The sequence below is a fragment of the Anser anser genome, assembly GCF_964211835.1.
Source record: "Anser anser genome assembly, chromosome: 20".
Lineage (NCBI taxonomy): Eukaryota > Metazoa > Chordata > Aves > Anseriformes > Anatidae > Anser > Anser anser.
In genome coordinates this window covers 2658447-2686427 of record NC_139741.1, presented here as the reverse complement: position 1 = coordinate 2686427, position 27981 = coordinate 2658447, and the positions used below count along the sequence as shown (strand labels likewise).

At 41.0% G+C, this 27981-nt stretch overlaps 1 protein-coding gene across 2 annotated transcripts; it reads right to left on the bottom strand.

The window, feature by feature from the left end:
* Window positions 1-1936: 1936 nt before the first annotated feature.
* PPM1D (protein phosphatase, Mg2+/Mn2+ dependent 1D) lies at window positions 1937-27862 on the bottom strand. 2 transcript variants are annotated; one of them, XM_083806837.1, is made up of 7 exons: window positions 27466-27825; window positions 27296-27360; window positions 20907-21135; window positions 18454-18578; window positions 8652-8842; window positions 7646-7885; window positions 1937-3369 (listed from the first exon to the last, which is right to left on the bottom strand). In XM_083806837.1, exons 1-7 carry the CDS (start codon window positions 27675-27677, stop codon window positions 2815-2817), a joined length of 1617 nt encoding a protein of 538 aa, XP_083662963.1. In that variant the 5' UTR covers window positions 27678-27825; the 3' UTR covers window positions 1937-2814. The 2 variants fall into 2 exon arrangements, with proteins under 2 accessions (XP_083662963.1, XP_083662964.1); XM_083806838.1 differs by having other exon boundaries at window positions 27296-27862.
* Between the last annotated feature and the right edge of the window lie 119 nt (window positions 27863-27981).

Below are 27981 nucleotides of genomic sequence, written 5' to 3'. Positions count from 1 at the left end.
CATGTCTGCCCCTGAGGCGCAATGATCGCCTAATAAATTGTTTGTTTCCCGATAATTTACGTGTAACCTGCCGTGTTTCTGCGCGAAATAGCTAATGTCAGGGCACTGGAGCAGGCTCCCCGGGGAAGGGGGCACGGCTCCGAGCGTGACAGAGCCCAAAAAGTGTTTGGACAATGCTCAGACACCCCGTCTGAGTATTTGGGAGGTGCTGTGCACGGCCAGCAGTCGGACTCTGTGCTCCCCCAGGGCCTATTCTAGGATTCCTTCCCTGCTCCTCTCAGCATGAGGGAAGTTTTAAATCGTGGCTTCTCATCTCAGCAAGTTAGTATCATCAAATCATTAAGGTTGGAAAATACTTAAAAGGTACCTGGTCCAACCATCACCCGACCACCAATGTCACCCACTAAACCATGTCCCTAAGCGCCACATCCAGCCTTTAAACAAGTTGTCCCATCATAGGGTGAAAAAGTGTCAGGCTTTTCTTGAACCACCACAGGCGCTCAGCTGTTTTTTGATGACGGGGAACTGTTTCCTTGCACATGCTGGAGCTCTGTTTCACAAACAGCTTGCGTGACTCAGACCTGATTTATGGAACAGGGACTGCGTTAACACCTCAGCTACACATTGCCACACCGCCCGTCTCAGCTCCGCTAATTAATTTCAGGGCAGTCAAATGATAGCATAGGTGGGGAAAATAAACTGCAGCCAATCCACATCAGCAAGGGAGTTTCTCTACTGCTGAGGAGCTTTGTGTGTTTAACCCTTACTATCACTCAACGGCTCTCCCAGGAAGAAAAAATAAAAAGGAAAAGAGAAGCCTGTTTTTTGTCTAGTTTGTTAAAAGTGAAAAAAAAAAGCAGGTGTCTGTCTCTCCAGCTGGAGAAGCCCAAGACCAGAACTGTCAAGAGTAAACAGAAGGAGGCACCACAGTTGAATGCAACCAAGTTTAATGAAAAAATAAATTTTGCATCTATGTAATCAGTCTTTTCTCTCTTTTTTTTTTTTTTTTTTTACATCATAAGCAGCAGCATTAGTCAAGCACTGGAACAGGCTCCCCAGGGAAGCGGTCACAGCCCTGAGCCTGCCAGAGTTCAAGAAGCATTTGGACAACACACTCAGACTCAGGTCTGAGGTTTTGGGTGGTCCTCTGGGGACTCAGGAGTTGGATGTGATGATCCTTGTGGGTCCCCTTCCTCCCGTTCCAACTCGGATATTCTAATTCTATAATACAGATATGTAACTGTTACACTTGCATTTTCTGTGACTTTTTTTTAGTTGAATGTCACAAGGTAAAATTGAAAATAGACAATTACCATCATAGTTTGTTGCAAGGAGTGTTGCTAGATAAGTGTGTATATAGCTACATCTAGCTTTTATGTTCTCCCCCCTCCCCCCTCCCATGTAGCATACAATTTTCAACACTGGTTATAATAAAACTTTGTTAACCATAGGTTACAACCATATACACAAATAAATTCTTGAATCCAATTTGGACAGAGCTCATTACTTTCATCTTGTAAGATTGGGCTGCATTCACTGGCTGGATGAAAGAGAATTATACATTTTCAGAAAGTGTGCAATTCCTCTAGGATTTCTGTAACCATGGTAACATATATAGATAGCAGGCCTAATTCCAGCCCATGTTTTATTGTGCCAGCAGTAAAGAATTAGATTCTAAAAATACCACCCTAGCCCTTGGAATGAAGTATTGGCATTTTACTTCCCCATTAAAAAAAAAAAGGCAGGTTATATATTGCTACACTTTAACAAACACATTAAGTATAAAATGCCAAGAATTGTTCCCTAGTACAGCTATGCAGGATGTCCCGTTTCATTAAACAGCCACAGTGAAAGTGAAGGAGATAGTATTAGACTTTAATAAATACAAAATGAGTGTACTTAAGCTTGAAATTATAAAAAAGAAAAAGGCACCCCATCAAATTTCCACGTTTTATTTAAGTGAACATACACATGGATCCAAGTACTCAATGAAATTGTCATAAAATAACTTAAGAACTTCTGTTGAAAGATATTAGCAGCACCATCAGTATTGGAATAGCAGAAAATTCGTGCTTCCGTAGGACATACATTTATGCCTGGATAGAAATGCCACTGTTTGTAACAGGGATGGGGAATGGCTTTATAGGATGCTTTTGGGAGTTGGAATTTTTAAAACACAGGTTGTTTTTTTTGCTAAATACTTTGCCTATTAATGTTACAAAAATGCAACTAGATAAGATACTGCATAGTATTTTAATTAACAAAGATGTTGACATTGAGCCCCGTAAAGCAAGACTCAACATCTCTGCTTCCACATACATTTCTGAGTAGAGAAATCTAAAATTTAAAAACAAAATATAGACCTAGTGTATTCTCTAAAAGACATACTTTAGGTGGAACATATAGTACTACGAAAATACATATCTTCCATTCTGTTTAATAATTTACTTTAGTGAAAAAGTTGTGAAATTCTCATCACAAGAAGCGTATACAAATTCAAGACCTTAGTAAATTAACAAAAAAGACTTTCTTTTAAACAAGGTTTAGCCCCGCTGTAACAATTATACAAGGAAGAAAAGAGACTACATTTATATGAAGGGAAAACAAATTTACACACATTTTACAGTGACTTATACCCTACACATCTACAAAATTCACAGTTATAATACAAGCAAGTACAAGGCTGGGATAAAGCTGTTCGATACCAAAAAAAGTTTCTACTTTAAAAAAGGATAAACGGGAAGAGTTTCAAACTTCTGCACCAACTTTAAAATTCTAATCAGGACAAAATACGCTTCCTTACACAAATGCCCTTCAGCAAACACAGGCTGCTTTCCTGGGTGGATGGAAGAGTGAATTGCCGAGCTTCTTCTGGCCCCGCAGGCTGCGCCGCATGGTCAGCTTGTTTGAGTTTTTGCGCTGTGGCGTTGTGGACATGCCTTCTGGTTGGACAGTAATGTTTCTACTCAGGCCACGTCTCGGCTTCTTCATAGCTGGGCCAGAGTTGGATTCTTCTAATGTCCTTTTAAAGTTTGCTGTGGGTGTCCTCTCTGCATCTTGGGCTTTTGTTTGGCCACTAGGAGACACCTTGAAGCCTTTTTGGTCCGTGCCTGAATTTGTGGAGTTGGAAGGGGAGAGACCTACTGACAAGCCATTACTGTAGGATTCATGTATCCTCAAAGCCAATGCTTTGCCGCATTTCTCTTCCTGCGGGCCTGAATCTTTCAGGGTTGCTCCTGATGAAGGTGAATTGCTTTTGGCAATCTCATTTGGCAGCTCTACGTATTTCTCTGAGATCATGTTGCTATGCACAAGGGAAGGAACAGGCTCAGAAGCATTCAGTCGTGGCCACGGATCATCTTCTAAAAGCTGAAAGGAAAGAAAAAATACTTAGGCATAAATAAAATCACTTTACTCCTATTATCCTTTGAGGGCGGAGACTGCATGACAAAACATTTCTAAATCTTATCAGAGACAGAAAAACTCCACTCTAGAACAGGATCATTTCCCCCCCACGTTGAGAGGCAGGGATGGAGAGGCAGAAACAGATGCATACTGTGGATCTGAGCTTGGTACTTTGTGTGCACCAACTTTCTAAATGCTTTTATTTCCATCATTCAATTCACAAGCATCTCATAATGGCAGACAATCTTTTAATTCAGAGGGCTGTTCAGACACCTCCATCCTGTGCATCTTCCTTCTTGCTGCTATAAAGCAACTTATGTAAGGAATAAACATATATCTTTGTTAATTTAGGAAGCCATGTAGAACGCAGTGCCTGCAGTTTGTCCTGGGATTTTCATCGGTAGCATGTTCCAAAATGCAGACACGAGTTCCCTCATTCTGTGATGTGTGCACCCATACTGCCTCTGAAGATTTTATACCTCAGATGGCCAAGCACTATTAAGGCAAACAGCAGAACTCTGACCTGCCACATTTAGAACTCTCAGTTAGGGAACAACTAGATTATCAGCGAGAAGGGCACACTCTTCATACCCTAGGTGTCCTGATCATATACAGAAGGTGGAGCAAAAGTTAATTGGACAAACATTCTAAAAATAGAATTACTATTTGCTGTTTCCAATTCCTCACAGCTAAGTAACGCGTTTTATTGCCTAGCTGTACGCTCTACAACTTGGAAAGGAACTAATTCCATTCACCACACTACACCCAGCCACTCTGTATGAAGCACAGTTATTGGGTACTCTGAAGAGAGGCTGCTTAGTGTGATGTCCTGAGAACCAGGGACTTGCTAATCCTACCTTCAGCTATTCATCCCTTCTGCAGCCTTCGATAAGTGCTTTTGCCTCAATCTCAGTTTTACCAACAGGAAAACGGGGACAATACTTACTTTCCCTATCCACAGGGGGATTATGAAAATTAGTATTTATGCAGTGCCCTGAAGATATGAATTATAACCTTATTAAAGATTTAATTGTGGAGAAATCCCTAGCTACTCAGCAAGTCCTTCAGAAGTAAATTTCAAGGCCACATTACATACCATAAACATAAGGCAAATGGCAATGACAGTCTTAAGAAATTAGTGCGCTGAAAACTCAAAAGTGCACACAAATTAGACCAAGTAAATACACCATCTGAGCAAGATCTAAATGCTTTAAGCTACAGAGTAACTTCAGTTCACCTTCAAAAAGAAATCCATGACTGCTCAGCACTTTTGAAAAATATAATAGTAAGGTTTGATAAAATACACTCCAAAAGAAAAGATTATCAGAATTGTTTCTAGCATCTAGATTTCATTTTCCACTTCCTCTAACTCCTCTGTTGTTCCACATGTGTAGATTAATAAAGCCATTTAGGTTTTTTTTTTCTTCCTTCTCCATTTAGCAACACAAGAGAGAAGACCTTTACGGATGGTTATTCAACTCATTTCATAAGAAAGCTAAGATGACGCATTCAGAACAGCCCTGGCAACATTATTTAATCTGCTCAATTTCATTTCTGACATTGTGTCTCTAGCCAATACTTAGGTTTTATGTTTCATATTGTGCAAGGCACTTAACACTGTGGCTCTTATTGCCAAGATCTTTTGCTTAAGATGAATAGCTGAGATCGGGTAAGGCTTTGGGAAGCCAAATGAAGTCAGAGGATGGACTGCAGGAAGTCTGCTGAAGACTGATGTAACAAAACGAGAAATAAAACATGAATCACCAACTTAATTTCTCAATCTAGTCAATCAAATTCTGTCACTGGCCTCAGGAACAATAGAATTAATTTGGTATTAGTAATTGATGCCAGAAGGATATGTAATTAAGAAATACATCTATTTAATTGAGAAACTTTGATTTACTCTATCTCCAAAAATTAATTGTTTTTGGAAGGTAGCAGTTGTTACGAATCAAGGATATCCAATGCTTTTTCCCCCCCATTCTCTGACAAAAGATACAACTTCATTTCATTGCTACCTCTTGTTTTTCCTGACCTATCCACTCTTGCCCATAATCATGCCACAATGACTTCTAGGAGTTCAGACTGATCTGACAAATCACCTCTCATTTCTTTGCAGCGATTTTGGAAAACTTCAGTAGGATTTTTTTTAATTACTTATCTAATTTAGATCAGCTATTTACCTGCGGTTTTATGTATCAATGTATTTAAATACTATTTTGCTAATGGATATTCTCATCAATTCTTCTAATTTATTTTCTGCAATCAATAACAGGATTGATTGCACAAAAAGAAGAGCTTTTCCCTCCTATGAGGTTGACAGTCCAGCCATTACAGAAACCAGAGTTTTTGAAAATACATCTTTCCTTCCATTGTGGTTTCTTATCTAACTGGTAAGGTTCTTCATACTACAAAAAACCTGATATTACTCAGTGATATACTTAACTGAATATACTTACAGATAACTGCACAAGGCTCTTTTTTTTTTTTTTTGCACAAAAGCATACATGGGGACACCACTGCCCAGACATTTTACTTATTCTGATCTTCCTGGAGGCATTTGTCCCCCAGCCCCCCCAAAACGTTTCATTATTCAGACAGTACAGGGCCCTTTTTCTGTCTTTTTTCTCCTCAACTTCCTCCTTATATTTTTCCTCCCATACTTACAGGTACTCTGAGAGGACAGTTGTATATTGCCTTTCAAGCAGAAACTCATATTACATTAATACTTTTAATAAAAATATAGGGAGAAAATAGGATTCTTTGTTTTTTAATTGGCAACACCATACAAAGGCCAAGAGGAGAAAAACAAAGAACGAATTTATACATGATACCAACGCATACCTGTAGCCAAAGTTTTCTTTTGGGTTTTGTACATTAAGTAAAAAAAAGTAAACTAAAACCTTGTCTACAAGGAAAACACCAAAAATATTAGTTGTCTAGAGTTTTAATCTCTCCACTACTTATGACCACCTGCTGCAATTCAAATAGGTGCACACATCACAGCTCCCTGAATTTACTTATACAGGGAGGGGGAATCTTCAGAAGGTATCTTCACTACGTCTTTATTAAGAAATGCTACTTCCTGGTTATTTTGCAATCAACATAGCTCAAGGCTTACTCAATAAGTACTGGTAATAGCTAGAGCACAAAACAAGTACTACAACTTGGAAGTTCAGGAGTATTTACAATTCAAAAAAATTTTCACACAATTTTGAGCTCTTGCTACACTGGATGGAACAGAAGGAGAGAGAAAGGTTGAGCCTGCCATTTTACTAGCAGCTTGTCTCTGCGAAGGGAACTTCGCAGTTAAGGACTGCCCTTCTTATTTTTGCCCCCCCCCCCCCCCTTTTTTTTTTACTTTGCCTGAAGGACAGTTATCCAAAGATGCTTCAAAACATCAAAGGACAGTTACTTAAATCAGGAGCAGCTGGTAATTACTGAAGCAAATATCCACTCATAACTCCACTCTAGTTTTTAGAGGGGAAAAAAAAAGCTTCCAAACAGCTCTGCTTTATATTAATGGGTAAAGCTTCTAATCCCAATAAAGATCTTGTATTACATCTTTTCCTCTAACAAAGAACGTTAAACCAACTAGATGACCATAGTACAATCTCCCAATCCGAGCAGAAATCATTCTCTACTATGTGTATCTGAATCTGTTAATCCATCTTTACCTTAGAAAACAATCTACATAGTTATGAACACCTCCAGAGGCAGTCTGCAATTTACCAGCTGTCGAGGTTGGTTGAGGATTTTGAACCTCTGACCCCTTTTTCAATAGTCTACTTCCGATTTTGTAGAAGAACTCAGATTTTTACGAAATACTGTATTTAAAATTGTGTGAATTACATGCATAAATTATTTATGTTGAAGAGGACATACAAATCAAGAACTACTACTAAGTTATTAGGATTTTAAGAATTACAAAAACACTGTATCCTGAAATTCAGCAATTCTGAGACACTCCTACTTTAATACTCTCTTTGGCGCTCCAAAATCTTTTAAGAAATGTTATTAAAAGTTTTTTCTCTAAAGCATTGCACGCTGACTTACAAGAAGTACCGAGGATATGGCCAGGTAATTGTTGTCAAGTTACTGTCCTACAACTGAAATATTTTATTTAGCCATACACACAGCCTAGTCCACTGAAGTTAAAAAAAACACTAAATGGTGGTTTAAGTTGAGAGGCCAGTAAGTTCAATGTGGAACATATAAAACACTGAAAAAAAAGCGTTACCTTGACAGGTGGGGTACAGCAGCGGGAGGGTGTCATGACATTCATATCAGGGCTGCTATAGCAGGGACTCTCTGCCAAGTTGAGATACAATTCTTCGTTTTCCAAGTTGCTTTTGCTATCCTGCAATGGTGAGATGCAGATTACGATGGCACTGGTGTTATCTGCACGAAGCATGCGCTGCCTCCACCGGCCCAGGGCTCTGTTCACCAGCATTTTGGCACAAGACTGTCGGTGCTCTCCCTTTATGTTAGAAGAAAGACAGAGAAAGCGATTAAGTCCACTTTACTTTATAAATTGAAGACAGTTTATGTGGCAGAAGCTGAGATAATCTACTCTTATGTCATGTGCTAAAGTAGCTTGATCCAGAAACATGAGGAAATACTAATTGAAGCTTTAAAGTCAGTTTATGGTAGAATCCATATACACACACTAAGTGCTTTAAACTTTACAACCGATGCAAATGAATTCTATAAATAGGCTGGCCATAACACATCCTGCAATCTTTCCAGAACTCTTTCAAGGGGCTTACAGACTATTTACTAACCGATGCTTAGATGCTCCGCTGATTAAATTGTCTCAACTGTTTTGTATAATAAACCCGGTAAGAGTGTAATTCAGACTTTTTTCCAAAAAAATCACAAAAAACAATTGACAATTGTCTGCATTGTAACATGCGTTTTAATATGAAATAAATTTTGGTTTCAGACAATATTTTGTATAACTTCCTTACAGGAAGGATTTTCTATCTTCTTAATCACAGACCCCTTCCTGGTAGTCAAATTTCCCCAAAATGGCAATTAAAGAACATTATTAACATGAATTGTATTTGACAGTACATGCAAGCACAATATCAGCTGCGCTGTAACAACCCCTACGTTATGGCAAAGCTATTGAATATGCCTGAACAACAATGCTGTTCGGTACATTGCACACATACCAGACTCAGCAATTTTTAAGAGGAAAGCAGCGTTAAATTTCCCCAATGACTGATACCAACTGTGCTCACCATGAAGTATTTTTTCTCTTCATGATCCTGGCACATGGAGATAGCATCTTGAGGCGGGATCATGTTCCACAATCCATCACTGCCAAGGATAATGTATTTGTGCTTCTGGGGGTCAATTGTGTGCACACTAGTGTCAGGTTCAGGCGACACAACGAATTCACCACTGTAGAAGTCGTAGCTCCACAGATCACCTAGCAAAGGAGGAAATGTTTCAGAATTGTTATATTACAAGCGATATTATTCTTGGAAACTACTGAAAATGGTTCCCATGAAAACAATTACCACCAGTCTCAAGTCACCGACAGTAATGCAATGTAATTACAAAGCGATTACTGTTCTGCTGCTGTCACTTTCTGATCACATTTATTAATATGTAGCTATTTAAGTAAAAATGCATTCAAACCAACCTATATATACAAGAGGCCTTTATTTACAAGAGGCCTTTACTCTCAAAAACTAAGATTTTCAGAAAAAGAAGGAAATAACAGATTAATACCTAAAAATCAGTGGAACCTCAATATCCAAACTAAAACTTATTTGAACAACTAGAACTATCCTGAAACAGAAGCAAAGCCTTATTTTAAGGCTTTGTCGAACCCAAACCAAGCTTGCAAAAGTCAGCCTTTCCAGTTATGGGCACTGTTTAAAGCTTTACAGCTGGACAAACTCTTCACTGCTTGTATAGAGAATCACAATACAGTTTGTAAAATTAGGCTGGGAGATCATGCAGCATGAGACTTTAGCCTGAATGACAATGATGTGCTGCTCCGCACACCCTAGAAAGAAATGCTCGGAGAAAGAAAAAGAAAAAAACAACTAGAAAACTTGCTCTTTTTATTCCCTCAACCTGAAATTCTCCACAGCCATCCAACCAATACAGAAGCACACGTCTTGCTGTACGTGTATTTGTCCATGCGGGTGCCATGAAGAAGGAACAAAGACAGCAAAGGAGGAGATTGAAACCTTTCCCTTATTAACTTTTTTCCTCTCATTTCTCCTCCTTCCATAGCATTATCATCACTCTCAAAGCCATGCAGCGCTCAGAGTGCCTTTCCAGCTGAACACCATGTGCCAAATCGTGGACTTGGAAAGAAGCCACAGGAGCACAAGTAGCACCTGGGTTCCAGCAGGAAAGCAGAAAATGAGAGCTAAAGCCTCTCCCCTGGAAGGCCTCATGCAGTGAACCTTTCTATTTTTAAATCTTCCTTGCTGTGTGAATGAGTTTGGGGTCACCTCACCAGTGAAGATGACCTGAACTGAATGTAAAACTTAAGTCACATTTCAATCAAAACATCAGCTGGTTCAAGTGCTTCCTCCAAGCCATCCTCAAGGAAAAACCACTCCAGCAGAAAAAATTTATTTTCCATATTAACTTATTTCAATCTTATTTATCAGACACACACAAAAAATACGTCTTTCTAATGTTGGACTTCTAAATCAAGAATGGTATTCTGTTGCACTAACACTTTGTCTTCCTTTTTACACAATTAATGCTGCAATGGGGGTTTTTCTATGTTTTCTGGTTTTGGTAACATACTATATAGTACTAAAATTTCCACTAAATAGTTCATAAATAGCTTCCTGTAATGATAAGCAACAAGAAATGACATTATTTGCAAGCACTGGCTATATTTTTCTGTACAGAACACATGGCTTTAGAAGTAGAAATTAATAAAAATGTCAAAGAACTCCAATTTAAAAAGTAAGGCTTAGTTTTTTTTTTCCCCTTTGCTTTTCGCTTGCTTCAGATAACATGTTCATAGCTGCCTTCTACATCCTTCACCACCCTTTTAAAGATAATACATAAGCTTTTTGTCTTCCTATTTCTTTCCATTAGCTTTGCCTTAAGCTATCAACCAGCTGAAAAGACTTCTCCAGAATCAGGAATACTTCAACTCAATTATGCCACTTCACGGCAGCAAGCACGGATGGTCCATCCTTATTAAAGCGCCAATTCACCTCCATTGCATCAGCCGTAGACAAACACATGCTTCTAATAAATACTAATTAAAAGCTGAGCCTGCTCGTATAGAGGTACATTCTCCCTCCACAGACTTGCAACAAAGCCAGCCAGCTGGCAACAAGATAAAAATAAATACTGTAACAGAAAAGCTGAGCTCCAGTGCAGCAATTATTGTACATTAATTGCCAAAAAAGTCTTCATACACAGAGTTCTTCACATTGTGCCTGTCACTGAAACAACAGGTAAAACAAACAAGAGCCTTGGAATCTTACGACAACCAGATCTCAGAATCAGTTCCCAACATGGGAATTTGCTTTTGCTTTTATTTGCTAGTATGCCCATTTATGAAAACTCAATGTTTTCAGCTGAATCATTTTTTGATTAAAAATACTTTGCTGTAATACAAAAATAATCTGATGCTATTTAGTTTTGGTTCATCCACATACATGTCATCATAACCATCTGCTGCTCTCCCTGAGAAACAGCCAAGTTAAAGTCACAGTGATTTCAGAGAGCCTTCCTCCAAGAGGCAGAAGGCTCCTCACAGTGATAACCCAGAATATCACACTGGTTATAACGGACTCCACCAACAAGAAACTTGCTGAAGGGCATAGTTTTTAGGAAGACAAAAGGAACCCGCACCTCACAAATCAAAGGCCAAACTCCTAACCAGGGGCTCAACCTTCCTAGATGCCTCTGAAAGCCTTCCAACCTCAACAGCATCTCTCCTCTGCGAAGAGCTGCCCCTTTGAAGGTCACGGTGTAACTACAAACAGGGGTGGAGGCCTGACACAGGAACAAATAGCTAGCATGTCATCAATGCATTAGAGCAGCTGCCACACTACCTGGTTATACAGTAGTAACCATCCTTGGCCAAATCCACATGCGAATCTGTAACTATGCCAGGTATCTGCAGTGCTGTCATTGCTCGCAAATGGAGACGGGTGTGGGGGGAACAGAGAGAAAAATGGGTCTAGCAGATACCACAGGAGGAAAGAAATTTTTCATGAAAGGAAAGAGAATAGGAGCTAGACTAGTTCAAGCTTCTAAATGTATTAAACATGCATTTTTGAAAAAAACATGATATGCATTCTTTCAAACAATTTCCTGTGGCATCACCTCTGTTGAAGTGGCTTTCTATGTTTGCTGTACACGTGCAGTGAGAACCACATCTCGGTGAGTTTTAAATTCAGCTGTACTCATCACTTACCGAGGTCCAAAACCATCTAGGAAATAACACAATAACTGATGTATACAAGCTGCACGATTACAAACTAATCAGGCAGGCAAATGATCCTAGGTAGAAGAGTGCTGCATAAAGAGTACTTCACACGAAGGGTTTGTAAGAATTACTCTCTAACTCCAAGCTAGCAAAGGCCAAGCCATGTTACTAGGGCAAGGCACTTTTTTCCTCTTCTTTCTTTTTCATAAATAAAGGGCAGAGCACCACATACTAAGTAAATGCTTTTTAGAGCTGCTGTATAGATGGAATACTAAATGTCAGCTGTGTCTCTTCCTCCGGCCAGCTGGAGAACACAGCATCCACAGTGGCTGAGAGGTATGTGGCAAACCTAGAATGAAGTCACTTTACATGGGACCCTCTCTTTTACAATTCTGGGAGGAAATGAGGGAGAAGAAGGTAAACCACAAGGCAGAACGTATTTTTCACTAGACATTTCAAAACACTAAAATCTTTAATTCTGTCCCAAAGCAAGCAGACAGACAAGTGACTCTACCAGACTGGAAAGCCGAGATAGCAAGATGATGTGACATGCCAAAGGCTAGTATTACAGAACTGGAATGCCAGGTTCTCAGACTTCACTTTGAGCTACGCTATTTTTGTTCTTAACTGAAACCCACACATTTACAAAACTTAACAGCCTTTTTATCTAAAAAACTTATAGCCAGGAATATTTCTTTTGCTGGAAAGTTTGCATGTTCCTTTTCCAAACAAAAAAAAAAGGGGGGGGGGATTAAAATAGTTCCTTCTAATCTTCCAGAAAAATCACACCTGTTTCTTGGTCATGACTAGAACCAGATTAATACATGAAGATCTACACAAAAATTGCATTGCATCTTGCAAACGAAAAATAGATACTTGAAGTCGTATGATAAAGGAGCAGAAAACTAATACAGCTATCTATAAAAATATGAAAATATGTAGTCTACCTTATCTGCTTACTATTACCTTTTGAAATACAGTGAAAAAACACTTGCAACTCAGCTGATGCCAGGAAAGTAACTGGTTATAAACAAAACAACCCATCATATAAGTAGACTGAATTGGATTAAGTCCAAAGCCTTCTCATAGCAAAAATATGTCCTAAAGTCATAAATCCAATTGTTCATTTATGTTTCAGGAGAATGCTGTTTTGAATACAAATATATCTTTTAATTTTAATAGGGGAAATAAAAGTTTACTTTAAGTCACAGTCAAAAAGTGACTAATTTGATTAATTCCAAATCTTTTAAAATCGAAATGTGTCTAAAAGGTCTTAGTACAAAGCAAAGACTTACAGAACTTTTTTCCACTCCTGATGAGGCAATACTGCTAGGAAGCTAGGCAAGTCTCAACATGAATACAGACAGTAACCACTTAGGGCCATTCAGGCTGAGTTGGGGAGGGGAACATTTTCACCAAAACATGACAACCTGATCCTATAGCCACAAGAGGGCATCTTCACAGCAGTGTAATGACAAATGCAATATAACATCCCTGTCACAGAACCTAACAATGATTAAAAAGTTCAGTCTGAGGAACAGGGACAAAATTGAAGGTAGAAGCAAGCAGAAAAGCTACCCAGAAGTATTCAGGGCTTTAAAAATCTTCACCCTTCCTTTAGGAGCTTCATTTACATATTCTTTAAGTCAAACCTGCTGCAAGAATTCTACCCGCAACACTATGTCAAAAATGAAAGCACAGACGAGAGGCCCATATTTCAAATGCAATTCTTTCAATTGCTGTTAAAACAAATGGTGATTTAAAAATTGCCCATAAGACAGTCTCACCAAGACTACTCATCCCTGCGTGCATGTTAGCAAAACAAGCAAGAGTAGAAAGGAGTTTGAGTCCAGGGCTGTGCCAGAGCATACTGATTAAGTAAGCGCAAGAGAAAAGGCTGAGAACTAGGATGCAAAAGCAAAGATGAGAAACTAAAATGACATGCAGAAAGCTACTCATGACTTCTGGCATTCAATTAAATCCTTCAACACTAAGGTGGCGTTGCAAGCTCTAAAAGACACCCAATCGTATACAGCATTTGTTAGCTAAAGACAAAGGATAAAACCTAAGAACACTTTGGTGACCAAACCTGGATGAAGTACCACCTTCAGGACAAACATTCGTTACTGCTTTTCTACTGTAAAAGAAAAAAGAGCTAAAGAGGCAAACAGAGCTACAGCCAGCCAAAAGCAGGAAAAAAGCCCCAAACTTTCTCTTTTGAGCTAAACAGATCCACGTGTGCCTTCACGTGATCTGTATAGCTAACAGAGATCTGCACAGTTAAGTACACACTCTGCATTTTGTACAGGCATACATATATATCTTGTCTTGGGGGTGGAGAAAACTGTAGAAGCTGCAGTAAGACATATCCAGATCAAGTCTAGAAACCCAAATACACTGCATACATATATACAAAGCAGTATCAGTAAAGTCTGTAAAATGCCGTGCAGTGTTTAAATATAACTTACTGGCTTACATAATCCATTACAATTAATCTTCATGGTGTGGCCTACACACAAGCAGGAAAGACAACCCAAGAAGCACATACTGTCTAGCAACTCTGCCCATTCAGATTTAAAATGCGTGCGCTTGTGTACACACACACACCAAAAATTAAACCCTTATACAACAATCTACATAGATCGTTTGAGGTCAACCACTCCCTCCTCCCTAGGGTTTCATGGTATGCATGCTCAGAGAGCTTTACAAAACAATTCTGGCATCCAGTAGGGTGCTCTGGAAGACAGCTTCCATATCACTGTCAGAGCTAACATTCCTATAGCAACTATACATTCAGAGTTCACTGTTCTGGTAAATAGCTGCTTTTAGGGGTCAGCAGGAAATTGATTTTTTTTCATACAAACACTAATCCTGTATTGTGGAAGCCACTCCACCAAAAATATGGGAATGGGCCTGTTAGATATCTACATAAGAACCTGGGAAAAGAAATTTCATGTGGCCATGTGAATGCATGGTTCAGCTATCAGGTTCTTGACTCTGGTTTCATCACTCAAAGGAAAAAAAGATTACACAACAGCTACAATGCCATTCTACTTTTGTATACTTGCTCTACTGCCATATACTTCTGTATACCCTCTTTGAAAGTATTACTGATGCTAGGCCAGACTTCACTTCAAAACTGGTTTCCAAAGATCAAAATTCTTCATTTCATTTTTCCACAAAGGGTTCTGTAGATGGGAACATAAGACATATCGTCTCGTACAGTCACAGCCTTGTATTTATCATCCTGCATTTTGTCCCAGAAACCAAAGGTCTACATTAATATATTTAGACAGCCAGCATGTGCTAAAAATGTAACCTTTCTGCTAGCACGAATCTGGCTACTATGCTACACATTCAGAGTTATTTCCTCTCTCAGTTCTTTCCCTACCAGATGCACCTGTAAGCACGCTCACTGGAGTCCATCCACAATGCCTTCCTGGGTGCCACATGGAAAAATCCAACTTGTAAATCTACGGCAGAGAGACAGTAACTAATGCACGATGCAAGGCACACGCTGTTCAAATCACACAAGCAAGTTACATGTAAGCTTGCTGCCCCTGAGCATTCAGGCTGTATGGTATCCAGCCACTTGCACTCATATCCTTGCCTTACACAAGGGTATTCAAGTATTTTGAGTTGCCTCACACCTGTTATAGGGACAGGCAAATAAAATGGTCAGTTACCATGGAACTCTGGATGCCAGAAAACTTACACAAAGAATTGCACTCGAAGGAAACAAAACACTCTTCTGCTCAGAATGGGTAGCAACTCCAGAGGTGAACAATTCTCGGAGACTGTGAGGGATTAAGTATCTATTACAAGGGAAACTGCTATAAATACATTTTTATTTCACAGAAAAGGTTAGCAGAAATAGCTGTGCTCGGAATGCAGAACACTGTGCTACAATTTAAGATATTTCATTAGAAGACACAAGACTTGTATACAGTAAAAGCAGCATACAGGTACTTTACAAAGACAGTACAAAACCTAAACACTTCTGATTTGTTATGGGACTATAAATAAATAAAACATCACTTAATCGCAGTTACTGGTGCCACGAGAAGCAGCAGCAGTAAGAAGTACATACCACAAATGCTTATTTTAGGGCAGAAAGACACTAAACAAATCAAAATAGTAAAGGGAATGTCAACAGAATTAAGCTGGCTAAAAAGACTTCTAACATGCCAGTGTCCTTTCGGCTGTCCAAATACTTGACCAACTTGTTTTTCCCCAGTGTTTTATTCCTGCTATTCCTAAAACTTCTGCTGTATTCCTGACAATGAGCACTAAACTTAACAACTGGAGGGATGAGACTACATCAACGTACTGTAAAGTATTCTACGAGAAAAGAAAACAGAACATAGATGTTTAATCAGATACCTGCCCGCTTTAAAGACAGTAAATTCACAAGTATCCATTTGTCTCAGAAGTGTGGGGCAGTGTCAAGAGACTCCTGCTGTCCTACTAAAAATTCTCACCCAAATAGTAAGTGGGGGGCCTGTATTTTGCAGTATGGGATTTCTATCGAGAACAGCCACCAAATTTGGACTTAGCAAAACAGAATCACTGTGCAAGATCTTAGCGGGCTTGACTAGAGTACTGGTAACCACTGTATGCCAGCACTGATGGTTACTGCTCCGCTTGGAGAGGCTCCAGAGTAGCAGTGCTGTGCCAAGCAGGGTAGCAATCTGGGAGCCAGCCAAGAGGTCGAGCAGGCTTCCATAGCTTGAATGCAAATGGTTTTAGTTGTGGTAGGTCTTTTGTAAGCAGTGGAAGGGGCATGCTGGCCTCAGAAAGAAGTTAAATCCTGTTTCCAAACTGTGAGCGTCTGTGCACCATCTGGGTCCCACAGAGCAAAGCAGCTGCGTTCTTTTTTGCAGGAGGTTTGTCATACCTCCTCAGAAGGGGACGTGAAAAGGCTTACAGAGACTCCTTGAGCAGGCAAACACCAAAACACCGCCACATTGTAAACCCCTTTCTCCTACACGATTGCAAGTTGCCAATGCCCCCTTTTAAGCGTTCAAATTTAACTACTGACACCAAGAATTGTGAAGAAGTGTTCCCATTTCTTGGGCCTAAAACTCCACAGTAATCCTCTTCATCCACATAACTGGAAAGAATGCAAAAGGGGGCTAACAGATGCATCATTCCTTGAATTCCCATCTGCACACAGAACCCAGCCAAATCCTTTTGTTCAACTTGCTGCAAGCAATCAGATCAAAAGTCATGGAGCTATTTAGACAAAAAAAAATCAAAATTGTAGGAATGAAAGACTTATCAAAACGTAACCTATGACGAACACAGATACTTTGCAGAAAAGGGGAAAAGAAGGATATGTTGCTTGGTGATGACAATCTTTGCTAGTCATCTGTTAACTCCAATGAACTTACTCAAACTCTCAAGTCAGTTTTACTAACCATAAAATAAGCAGCTAAATATGACACACAATGAGATTTTTAAGATATGCAGAAAAAAGTCACTAAACTTAAATTTTTAATTTTATGGAAAGATAACTTCAGCCACCTGTGGCCTCCTCCTTGACACATAGCTATCTTTTACAATGTTAATTATCGCTGCAAAATGCTTGACGCTAGACAAATCCATGCAAAACTTGTATCACTGCCTCTGAAATAAGATGCAGTAATGTTATGCACTTATCGCAAGAAGACAGTCCCAGGAACAGGCTGTCCCCGTGACACACTGCCAACTGATCTAGGAACACTGACAACACTATCACATAACTGCCGTGCTTGCCAAGAAGAAATTAAGTCACAGGACGGTTTTCACAGGTAAAAACGTGGTACATTTCCACAAAACCTAACCTATACTGGGTGTATCTGGATAGAGAACTCCTCACTGGGGCAGAGGGAAGTTGGAAGGAAAGAAAATGAACAGAAGATTGGAATTCTGCAGTGAAACTTAAGGAAAACAACTGACTAGAAAACACTAACACATATGGGCAAGAGGGGACAAACTTCAAGTTATGAAGTACTTCCCAAAAAAGCATTCATAACAAGTTTGCTCGGTATTGTAATATGCCTTTCTGTCCTCTGAATAAAGTGTTCCTCAAAAAAAAAGTTTCCCATTACCACTACTTTTGCAAAGGCAAATTACAGATAACACAGACAAAGGCTGACTTCTATCCTTTTGTTAATTCTACATTGTCTTGAAAGAAAACAGATTCACCGTGAAAATGAAGACCAAAGTGATACATATCCTATGCAGCAAAACTTAATCTTACCACCACTTAGTCAAGAATGACTGTCCTCCCATTTCAGCAACACAGCGTGCTCTACATCTCGGAGGCACAAACTGCTTTGTACGTTTCCATGTGCAACAGAAAGTATCATCCTTGTAAGAGTGACACTGAAAATCCTGCATGTTGTACAACTAGGTCTTTATTCACCAGTGACACCTTCTACAGCTCTATTTGAAAAATGAAATCCACAATATATTTAAAAGCTTTTATAAGGCCTTTACTTTCAGAAGGCCTTATAAACCAGGCAAGCAACTGAATTCCTTTTAACCAAGTGTTTTGGCAAAACAGGGCGTCATTCAGTTCTGGTGGCCTGCGTGTAGTGGTGTCTCACTTCCCAAACAAAGGCATCACTTACCAAGCGCTCTGGCAACTGCTAGGAACGGAATCTGGTCAATGACAGTGCTGCGGCGCACGGGGCCATTGTGAGTCAGCCGAGGCCTCTTCCAAACGACGCGATTCACGCCAGACTTGTTGATCACACTAAAAGCATCAGAAAGCGGCAGGGGTTATAAAAAGGAATGGAAACGAAAGCATGAAAAATAGTTTCAATGACATTAGAACAGTTAAGTCTGTAAATGTGGAGTCAATAATGACGGCACCCTCAGTGAGGTCTGCCACACAATTAAGTATTTCAAAACACCTGGTATCACTTGTACAGTCTCATTCCATATTAAGCCAAAGGGAAAAGTGAGAGATGAAGGGAGAGGAAAAGAAAAAAGTAGAGGAATGAAGACTTGAAGAAATTCTGGCTAGTTGCAACAACCAGATGTAAAAATATCTTTTTAATCTGTCAGCAAAAAAGCAAAACACAATTTGCTTTTCTCAGATGAAGACCATCAACATCAACTCACTTGGGTGGAAATATCATGTAGTTCTTCCCTCAGTGTTCACCATCTGCCCAAGTTTGGCAGTAAAGTACAGCACAGTACAGTTGGGAAAAAAGAAATGAGCAGCCTTCTGTAGGAATTTCCTTACTGGTGCACCAACATGAGGGAGAAATAAACAAGGGATTGTTCACAGTTATCTGCCGAAAACGACACAGGAAGAAACAGCTCTGCCTTTAAATGGTAACACCTGCTCTAAGGCACCGAGCACAATGGTTTTAGTTCTCACAGATGGCTTTAGAAGGGTCAAAAGAGAAGCTACTGTGCAAGTGAACCAACTATTACGGGGCAGAAAGAAAGAAGGAGGGAGAGCACGAGGTACCAAGAAAGAAGAGATAACGGAGCAAGGAACTAGCAAAGCTTGGGCCCAATCAAGTCAAGAACTAGACACTTAAAAGCTAGCTTTTATCCAAGGAACAGCCAATGGTAATTAGAAGCTGAGGCGCTCTGGAACAGCCTCAAGATTCCTCATACTGAAGCTATTCAAGATGCACTTCCTGAGACTTCAAAGGCCTTAACAACAAGGGCATGTTTAGCTCCATCCTTTCGCATGCACAGTGCAGCAAACACCACATCCTAAAATCTATCTCATCCATTTGTACCGCTAATGACCACACAAAGCTAAGTCTTTATCTAAAAGACTTCATTCCATACTCAGAGACTGTTACTGGGAATATACTACTTTCAATGAACAGTCCAATCATGCTCTCACGTTAACTTTTCCCAATTCACTCTCTTAACAGAGAGGACGTTAATAAGCGTAACTGAAGTTTCACCTCACTCCTACCGTTTGCCTCACAACAGCCTGTACAGCTTTATCACCCACCCTGGAAAACACGGAAGGAGCATTTGTAGAGAGTAATTTTAAAATATATATACTTTTTTTTTTTAAACCATTTCCACTGATACAAAGTTCTAGGGAATGTTTCTTCAAAGCTTTGGAGACTTTCAATCACTGAGATACACGATTTGGAAACCCATACATTAACAAATTTAGGCTAATTCAGTGTAGCTTGCAGTTTTGCTTTCTGAAAAGCTACCATCCCAAACACTGCTAACTGACCAGCTTCCACCTGCTAGAAATACAAATATCTGGAAGTTAATGAGCTGACAGGGTTCTCGTATGAATGATGTCAACAGGAAAACCTTCAGTGATCTCTGCCTCTGAACTGCTAAGAGAAGGAAACTGTGCCCATCCATCTGGTGCAGTACTGTAGAACGAAAGAACAGAGAGCTCCTGTGAAGCTATGCCAAATCCGAGCCCTGAGGTTTGTCTCAAAACATTAGTGCCATCTGACGAGGCTGCCTGCTTTCACCCTCAGTCACAGGGAACATGCATCAACCACAACTTGGAGATGTTCTAACAAACATCTGCCAGCTCCTGACAGTGAAAAAAGTACTAACATTAAGATATATGTTAAAACGTCACATTTTAAGCATATATTTAAACACAGCAAACTCAGTATCTTGTTGCAAATTAGTATCTTTCATGTTCCTTAAACAGAAGCTTTGAAGAGCCTACTGAACAGTTGTCTGTCTGTATCACCTCAGGAACAATGAAGATTTTTTTTTTCCCCCCAAAAAAATTCCATAGAATTTAATGAAAATAGATCAAACCTCAGCTTTCAAAGTTTTCAATGAACACTTAGAACTGTAACCATCTCAGCCACAGCGGAATCCACCAGGAAATTTAGCAAAAAGCACAACAGTGTAACACCGGAACACCAAGTTACTCCCTAACAAGCTAGGAATAAAAAAAAACAACAATAAAAACAGAGCATAGAGAGTGAAGGAATATAAACAGGCTGTGAGACTAACCAACTTGCTCGCCACCCCTTAAAACAAGCAAGCTTAAGCCCAGTTGAGAGAGAAAGACGTGGATAGCGCTCAGATCAAACCTGAAGTGAAAAGCACAGACAGTTACCTGCCCCCAAGGCCTTCAATTCTCTCCCTTTCTTTGGGAAGTTCAGGCTTGTGGTCCTGTGTCACCTCCACAGCTCTCACAAAGTCATCTTTGGGGTCATCCTGGACTCCCAGCACCACTCCTGAATCACCAACATGCGCAACGTACATCTTCGACCCACGGATAATTACCACGCTGGCAGTAGTTCCTGATGTGCTTGGGAGACCTGTCATGGTCTTCGGCCACTCTGCTGCAGTGAGAAAAAAAAAAAAATACCTTTGTTTTCAATTCTGCAGAACCAGTAACATTTTGAAGATCAAGGCTGCGTCACAGAGGTTTGCATAATGTTACAACAGGGTGTGCACACAACTACGGCACGGCCAGGCAAACCGGTGCCCAGAGGTCCCCCCCTACTTTCACAACATCACTCCCCCAGCTACAGCTTAAATTGAAACAAAGCCAATATGAAAGCACAGAGATCGGATTCCAAAAACTGTCTCCTCAGGTTTAATTTTTCCAAGCATTGCTATAAGAATAAGAGTATGTGGGAAGTGTTACTTGAGTGCTGACCAGATCAATTGAGCTTTTTGTTAGGATCTACTGTTCATTTCCCTGCCTGAAGAGGTAGGGACATAAATCAGGTCATTTTGCCTGGACATCAAGTTGTCTGGACACTCCTGATTCTCTCAAAAGGAAAGAAAAATGTTATTTTATATTTTAAGTTGAACCTCAACTGTTTTATTCGTGTTTCCTTTTAAAAGACTGAATAATGAAGATTACTTCAGTATGCTATCCAACATCAAAGCTTTCACAGAGAAGATACTCCTTGAATTCAGAACAATAAAATACCTTTATTAGTATGAGCTGTGTATGGTTAGGTTAAACTCCTCCTTTCTCAAATCGTTTGCCCTTAAAACTAATTTCTTATTACACTACTTTCACAATTTACCTACAATCAAAATTTCTCTTTCATGCCTTTTCTTGTCTATTTCCGTGTCTACATGCACCAGTTGTTCTTCCAAAACGCCACTAAATGACTGGGACAACATCCTAATTAAGAGAGATTAGGCATACCAGTCCTCCTCCCTACTTCAGTACCCTCAGATAGCAGACTTCAAGTTCTCAGTTATCAGTTGACTTCAACTGTCAACAGCAACCTCATGTTTCTTCTTCACTGCACCCACTCATGTCTTCAGACAAACTAAGAAGGGGAACTCTTCTCCTTGTCACATTTTATCTTCTGTGCTTTGCAATCCGTGCTTACACAGTACAATACAAGAATTCCACTGTGATGCATTCTGTTTGCAGGAAATACTCAGGCCAGATAGCCAAAGCACTGTTTTGGTTTTTTCCCTACAGCATAACAACACACAAAAAAAGAAAATCAATTAGGCCTTCCTCCCTGTGAAAATATTTTAAGCTGCAGACATGTAAAACAGAAGCAAAAGATTAGAAACTTATTACATTCCAGTGCCACTGAACAATGTTCAGATGCCCAGGGCAAGAAAGAGAAAACAGGGATGATGTGCTGAAGGGGACGGACGTGTATAATATAGACGGCCTGCTGATAAAAGCTGCCTTTCCTCATTGTTAGCTACCAAGATATCCAGCATCATTTAAACATTTAAGTCCTGACAGAAGCTTCTAGCTATGTGTTCTAAATACTAAAATACACTTTCTCCCTAAGAGTAGCATTATTTCAAGAGCACAAACATTCAATCAGCTTATTGGAAGTACTTTGTCTGGCAATTTTAACTGTGGATATTAAATTTAACACATTCCAAATGGAAAGCAAACAAGGGAGGAAGCCAAGTGGTAATGACGACTTCAACCATGCACTTAACAGAAAACAAGCTGCAACTAATGAGTTTCTGTCAGTGTAACAACCCCTCAATAGCAATAAAATATATTAGAGAGTCAAATCAGTCTTTATGGGAAATGAAGAGCACAAAGTGAAATCGCCCACTTATGAGAAAAAGAATGGTAGAGCAGCTTCAGTTTTTAGGCTCCGATAGAACTAGAAATTACATCTGCCCATCATCAAGGCAGTTCACAGTTTATGTCTTGCTCTTGGTTAGAAATGAGTATTACACATAGCACAGCACACTTCTTTCTTTAGAGATTGTCTCATCATAAATGAACAGAAGCGTCAAAACTCCTGAGTTCTTTTCCGAGCTCAAGTACTACAATCAAAGTCACTTACTCAACTCCTCCACACATCAGGACTACGTTTTTAATCGATCTTATAAATTAAGCAATAGGACATCTTTCTGCAACAATTTTCCCTCTACTTGAAAAACACCACCCTTCACCCAGTTAATTCCAACTGGTGTTATAGCTGGCACGTCAGCCAGCGAATTGAAATCGTCACCTGCTACCTAGGGCAGTAAGTATAAATCGTTTTGCCTTAGGAAATTTGACTAGGTTACATCTTTTCCTTCAATTTAATAATTTGTCAAAAAAAACTTTAGTGCAAACTATATAAAAGCCCTTAAAAAAAAAGCAGGTTGCTATCAAGAAAGTTTCTTCCTTGCTAAATTTTTCCTGCCTACTACCACGACCCAGCAAAATTCAAATGCTATTTTCAATGCCTATTCTTGTTACTTTGTTCTTTTTTTCTAGTATTTAGATGCAAGACAAAATAGTTTTAACTTAAACAAGCAAACAGAAAGCCCTACATTTCTTTTGTGAGATACCCCAGTAGTCCAAGTGATCCACTTACGATCAAAAGGCATCTTCTCCTCTAAATAATTAACAGAATATACAGTAATGCACTGTTATGAGCATTAAACTCCTCCAGTGGTAGAAACTTCAGCTTCAGTTGCCTTTTTATTCAAATATACACACACCACTTATTTTTCCCTACCTGGCCACACCAGCCCTAACAAAAACACAGATTTTCTTAGCACACACCCCTTCAAAGCAACCAGATGAAAAGCCATCCACTTTCGAGTTTAGAACTTTACTTTGGTAAGTTCAGAGCAGACTGTTACCAACTTTTAATGCCACACCAAGTTAACAAATTAAAAGAAATCCTGACACTACAAAGCTCTCAAAACAAAATTCACACTTCAATATTATACCTGAAATGTCCATGAATTTCATACCACTTCCACACCTTTAGGAAGGGACAAATGTATCTAGCTAGCATGCTGGGATTTCTAAGTTAGGAAAAGTTTCTTTGTGGGGCCCACATCCCCAGTTCTGTATTTAATGTCATGTAATTATTAACCTACATACTAGAAACATGACTGCATCCCAGAATGGACACAACTCCTCTACAGCCAGGGGGGTTTAGAACTGAAAAACACTTTGCTTATGAAACAGTGCAGTGCACAAAGCGAACCAGCTGATGCTAATGGCAAGTAGGAGGTAAACCCACATCTGCGTCTAGCAGGGCACTAACAACATCGCCCGACTGTTACAGACTCACAATACATGCCCACAAAATATCACATATTCCAGTTTAACAGATGCACCTCCCACTCTTCCAAGAAAAAATAGAAAAAAAAGAAAAGAATGCATGTTAAGTGCTTAAGCTATATGAAGCTATCAAATTTATAGTCTAGTTTGTTCCTTACAACATTAGATGGTTTCAAGAGACAAATCCATGCAGCGTTTTAAAACACTTCAAACCACAATACCTCATTTCAATTTGGTTTGATTCTAAAAATCTTGATAACTTTCAAAAAGTAAATGCTATATGAACTTTTAATGCAGCTGTAGACTAAAAAAAATGTACATTATCCTGAAAATCTGCATTGCCTCAAGTAGTCTAGCTCCTTTTCAGATAAGGACACATCCATAAACTCAAACATTGCTAAGAATAACACTGACATTATGACTTCATATGGAAAATTACAAAAATTCTATTCGTTACAGAAGAAATGAAAATATTCTTCAAATTAAATTTAATGGAAGAATTATAAGCAATGCAGGAGCATATAACTTCCTAAGTTTTAACTAGTAGTACTAGTAACTTGTATTTTTTTTAACTAAAAAATTGCTTAAATAGTATCAAGATAAATTTAACACTTACAAACAAGCTTTTGACTAGGCAAATGATGAGTTACAAAAGGAACAACACAATGCAATCCCCAACAAAGTCCTATCAAAATCTAGGACCTGCAGAGCCTGCTTCTTGCAGAAACCTTTCCCACCACTGCCAGTTGTAGATACAGGCTTCAAATACAATTTTTACTTTGGGAGTTCTAACACACAGAGAATTGTGAATTTTATTAACATAATTAACCTCACAAATCACCAGCAATGACAAAAGGGTGTTTTTCTGTTTCATTTTTTCTGCTGTACTCATCACCAATACATTTCATGTTAATCACAGGAGATGGCTGCTGGGGTGACCCACTGCTTCCAAGAGCAGCTGAGTACAAGCTTCCCTTCCAATGCCACCAACTGAGAGCAATGAAGACTCCCCATGTTTCACACCAAAAATCCAAACCAGCCTCCTGCTCCCATTTCACGATGCTAAAATACCCAGTCTCGCCAATACAGAGTTAAAGATCCAGTCTGCATAAGGTGATGTGGAAAAATTATTACAAGCAAAATTTGCACTGGGATTTCGTAACACAGCATGAGAAGTTATAAACCAGATTAGTAATTGTTTTATCCCATTACACTCTAGCTATTAGACACACACAGAAGAAATCAGCAAGACCAAACATGTTACACAGAAGAAAAGTTTCCCATATACCCTACCTAGAACTGCCACTAAATACAGCCAGAGCTACGCCGGTTTTAACAACAGCTTAAATTAGTTCCACAACCAAAGTATTACTTACTAAACACATTGTATTAAAGTAGTATTTCCTGCATTCTGTCACTTCACCTCTCTCCATTTTGTAGCTGCACATAGTTACAGTGACAAAGAACAGATGAAGGATACTACAACCAGACAACTGAACTCCTTCCTTATCTTTCTCCCCACACCACCTCTCCCTGTGTTCACACATCCTTCTCCTTATCGTGCAAGTCTGCAGCCCAGGAGGCCGTGTGCCCATTCACCACTCGTTCCTCAGCATCAAGGTTATGGTCAAGTTCTGGCGCTTCTAAAATTCACACCCTTTCCTTTCTGCCCAATATCAGCGTGCCCTGACCTTGCCATTCCTCCTCTCACATCTTGTCAAGCATCTGACACTTGCGCAACTTCTCTATTTCGATATTCAAGGAAAAAAAAACGAAACCGTTTTGACAATATAATACTCTCGCACCTCCCTCCTCCCCAGCCCCAAACCACTCCACCGAAACCCCGCTGTGCTGTAAATGCAATTCTTGCTTTTTATGTTTGCCTCCCAGGCCCAACTGTCAGTATTCTTTGTCTACGTTTTTGATCCGATTTTACTGCACTCCCCTCCTGCCTGCCTGTTTTTATATGCTTGCTATTTATATATTTTCTCTTTCTAGTGCTTTCACATGCTTGAAAGAATACATATTACATCACACACACATATATCTACTTACGTTGTACATTAACACACACATAAAAACGACCAGACCCTAAACCATAACCTTTACCCTTTCAGGAAACTCGATTCTGCAGTATCACCAGATCTCAGGGAGAAGGAAGAGGACAAGAATGATTACTGACACCCGTCTTGGCTCTCTCCTTCGCCTTACCTGTTTAGGACCCCAATTGTCGTGCTGCACTTAAGTAACTGAAACTACGTATAACCTTCGGGATACTGAGTGTGTTTTCTGTTTTGGCAGGTACCCTGCATATTCCCTGATGCTCAAACAGTAAAGCGAGCAAACTATAGCCCTGTATGAACCAGCCACATTTCTCATCGTTCCATCAGAACTCAACAGAAACAGTTGGGATCAAGAGAGAGGGAATCAAACATTTTTGGCTACTAAAGTAACTTCTCATGATACTCTGGTCGAGGGAAACTTAAGGGGGGGGTTTCCCTAACAATTCCCCAAGACAACGATACAGAACCTCCTCCGATAAAGGTACCAGGGACATCCAACTTGCAATACCTTCAGAACAAACTACAGCTCTACAATCTTTAGCTACACGGCACAATTGCCCTGCAGTTTATCCTCAGCCCCCGATTCTCTCTCTTCCTCTCCCTCTGCTCTCCAGTTTCCCTCGGTTTTCCAAACCGCTCGCTTCACCGCCGCGGGTCCCAGCCCGCTTGGTGCCCAGCGCCCCGCGGGGCTGGAGGGGGCTCGGGGCAGGCCGTCCCACGCCCGGGAGAAGAAAGAACCCGGGGAAAGGCAGCGGCGGCGCCTGCTGGAAGGGAAGGGGACGGAGGGAGGGGGGTCCCCGGCCCCTCCGCTCTAGCCGCTGGGCCCCGCGGAGGGGCTGCGGGGGGGGGGGGGCGGCGGGCCGGGACCGCCGCCTGCGGGAGGGGACGGGGCACGGCGGCGGCTGGAGGGCGCCTGGAACTTACGCAGCTTTTTCCACATGGCCCGGTGGCAGGCGATGAAACCCTTGCGCAGGGCGGCGCACACGGCGGCCGGCTCGGCGGAGCCGAAGCCCTTCTGCTTCTTGATGAAGCCCCAGAGGTTCTCCCAGGCGAACTGGGCCGCCTCCCGGCCGCCGTGCCCGTCGCACACGGCGAAGAAGGCCACGGAGCGGCTCGGGGGCCGGCCGGGGGGCAGCGTCCCCTCCTCGGTCGCCCGCGGGCCGGCCCCGCTCCGCCGCCCGCTCTCGCCGGGGGGGCCCCCGGCCGGCGGCTCGGGCTCCACCACGATCTGGGTCACGTCCTCCATGTATTTCCTGCCGCCCTGGTCGGAGAACACGCTCACCCCCAGCGAGTACGGCCCCTCCATGGGGCGGAGAGGTGCGGGGAAGGGGGGGGAAGGAAGGCTCGGCCCGGCGCCGCCCGCCCGCAGCCCGCTGCCCTCCGCGCTACTGCTGGGGGCGGCGGCGCCGCTGCTCGGCCATGGCCGCGGCCCCGCTCCGCGCCTCCGCCGCTCCCCGATCCCCGGCGGGGCCGCGGGCGCGCCCCGCTCCGCCCCGCGCTCGCCCGGAGCCCGCCGCAGCGCCCCCGCCTGGCCCGGCCCCGCCGCGGCGGAAGGGGCGGCCGGGAGCGGAGCCGCCCGCACCGCGCCCCCTGCTGCCCGCCGGGGAGCC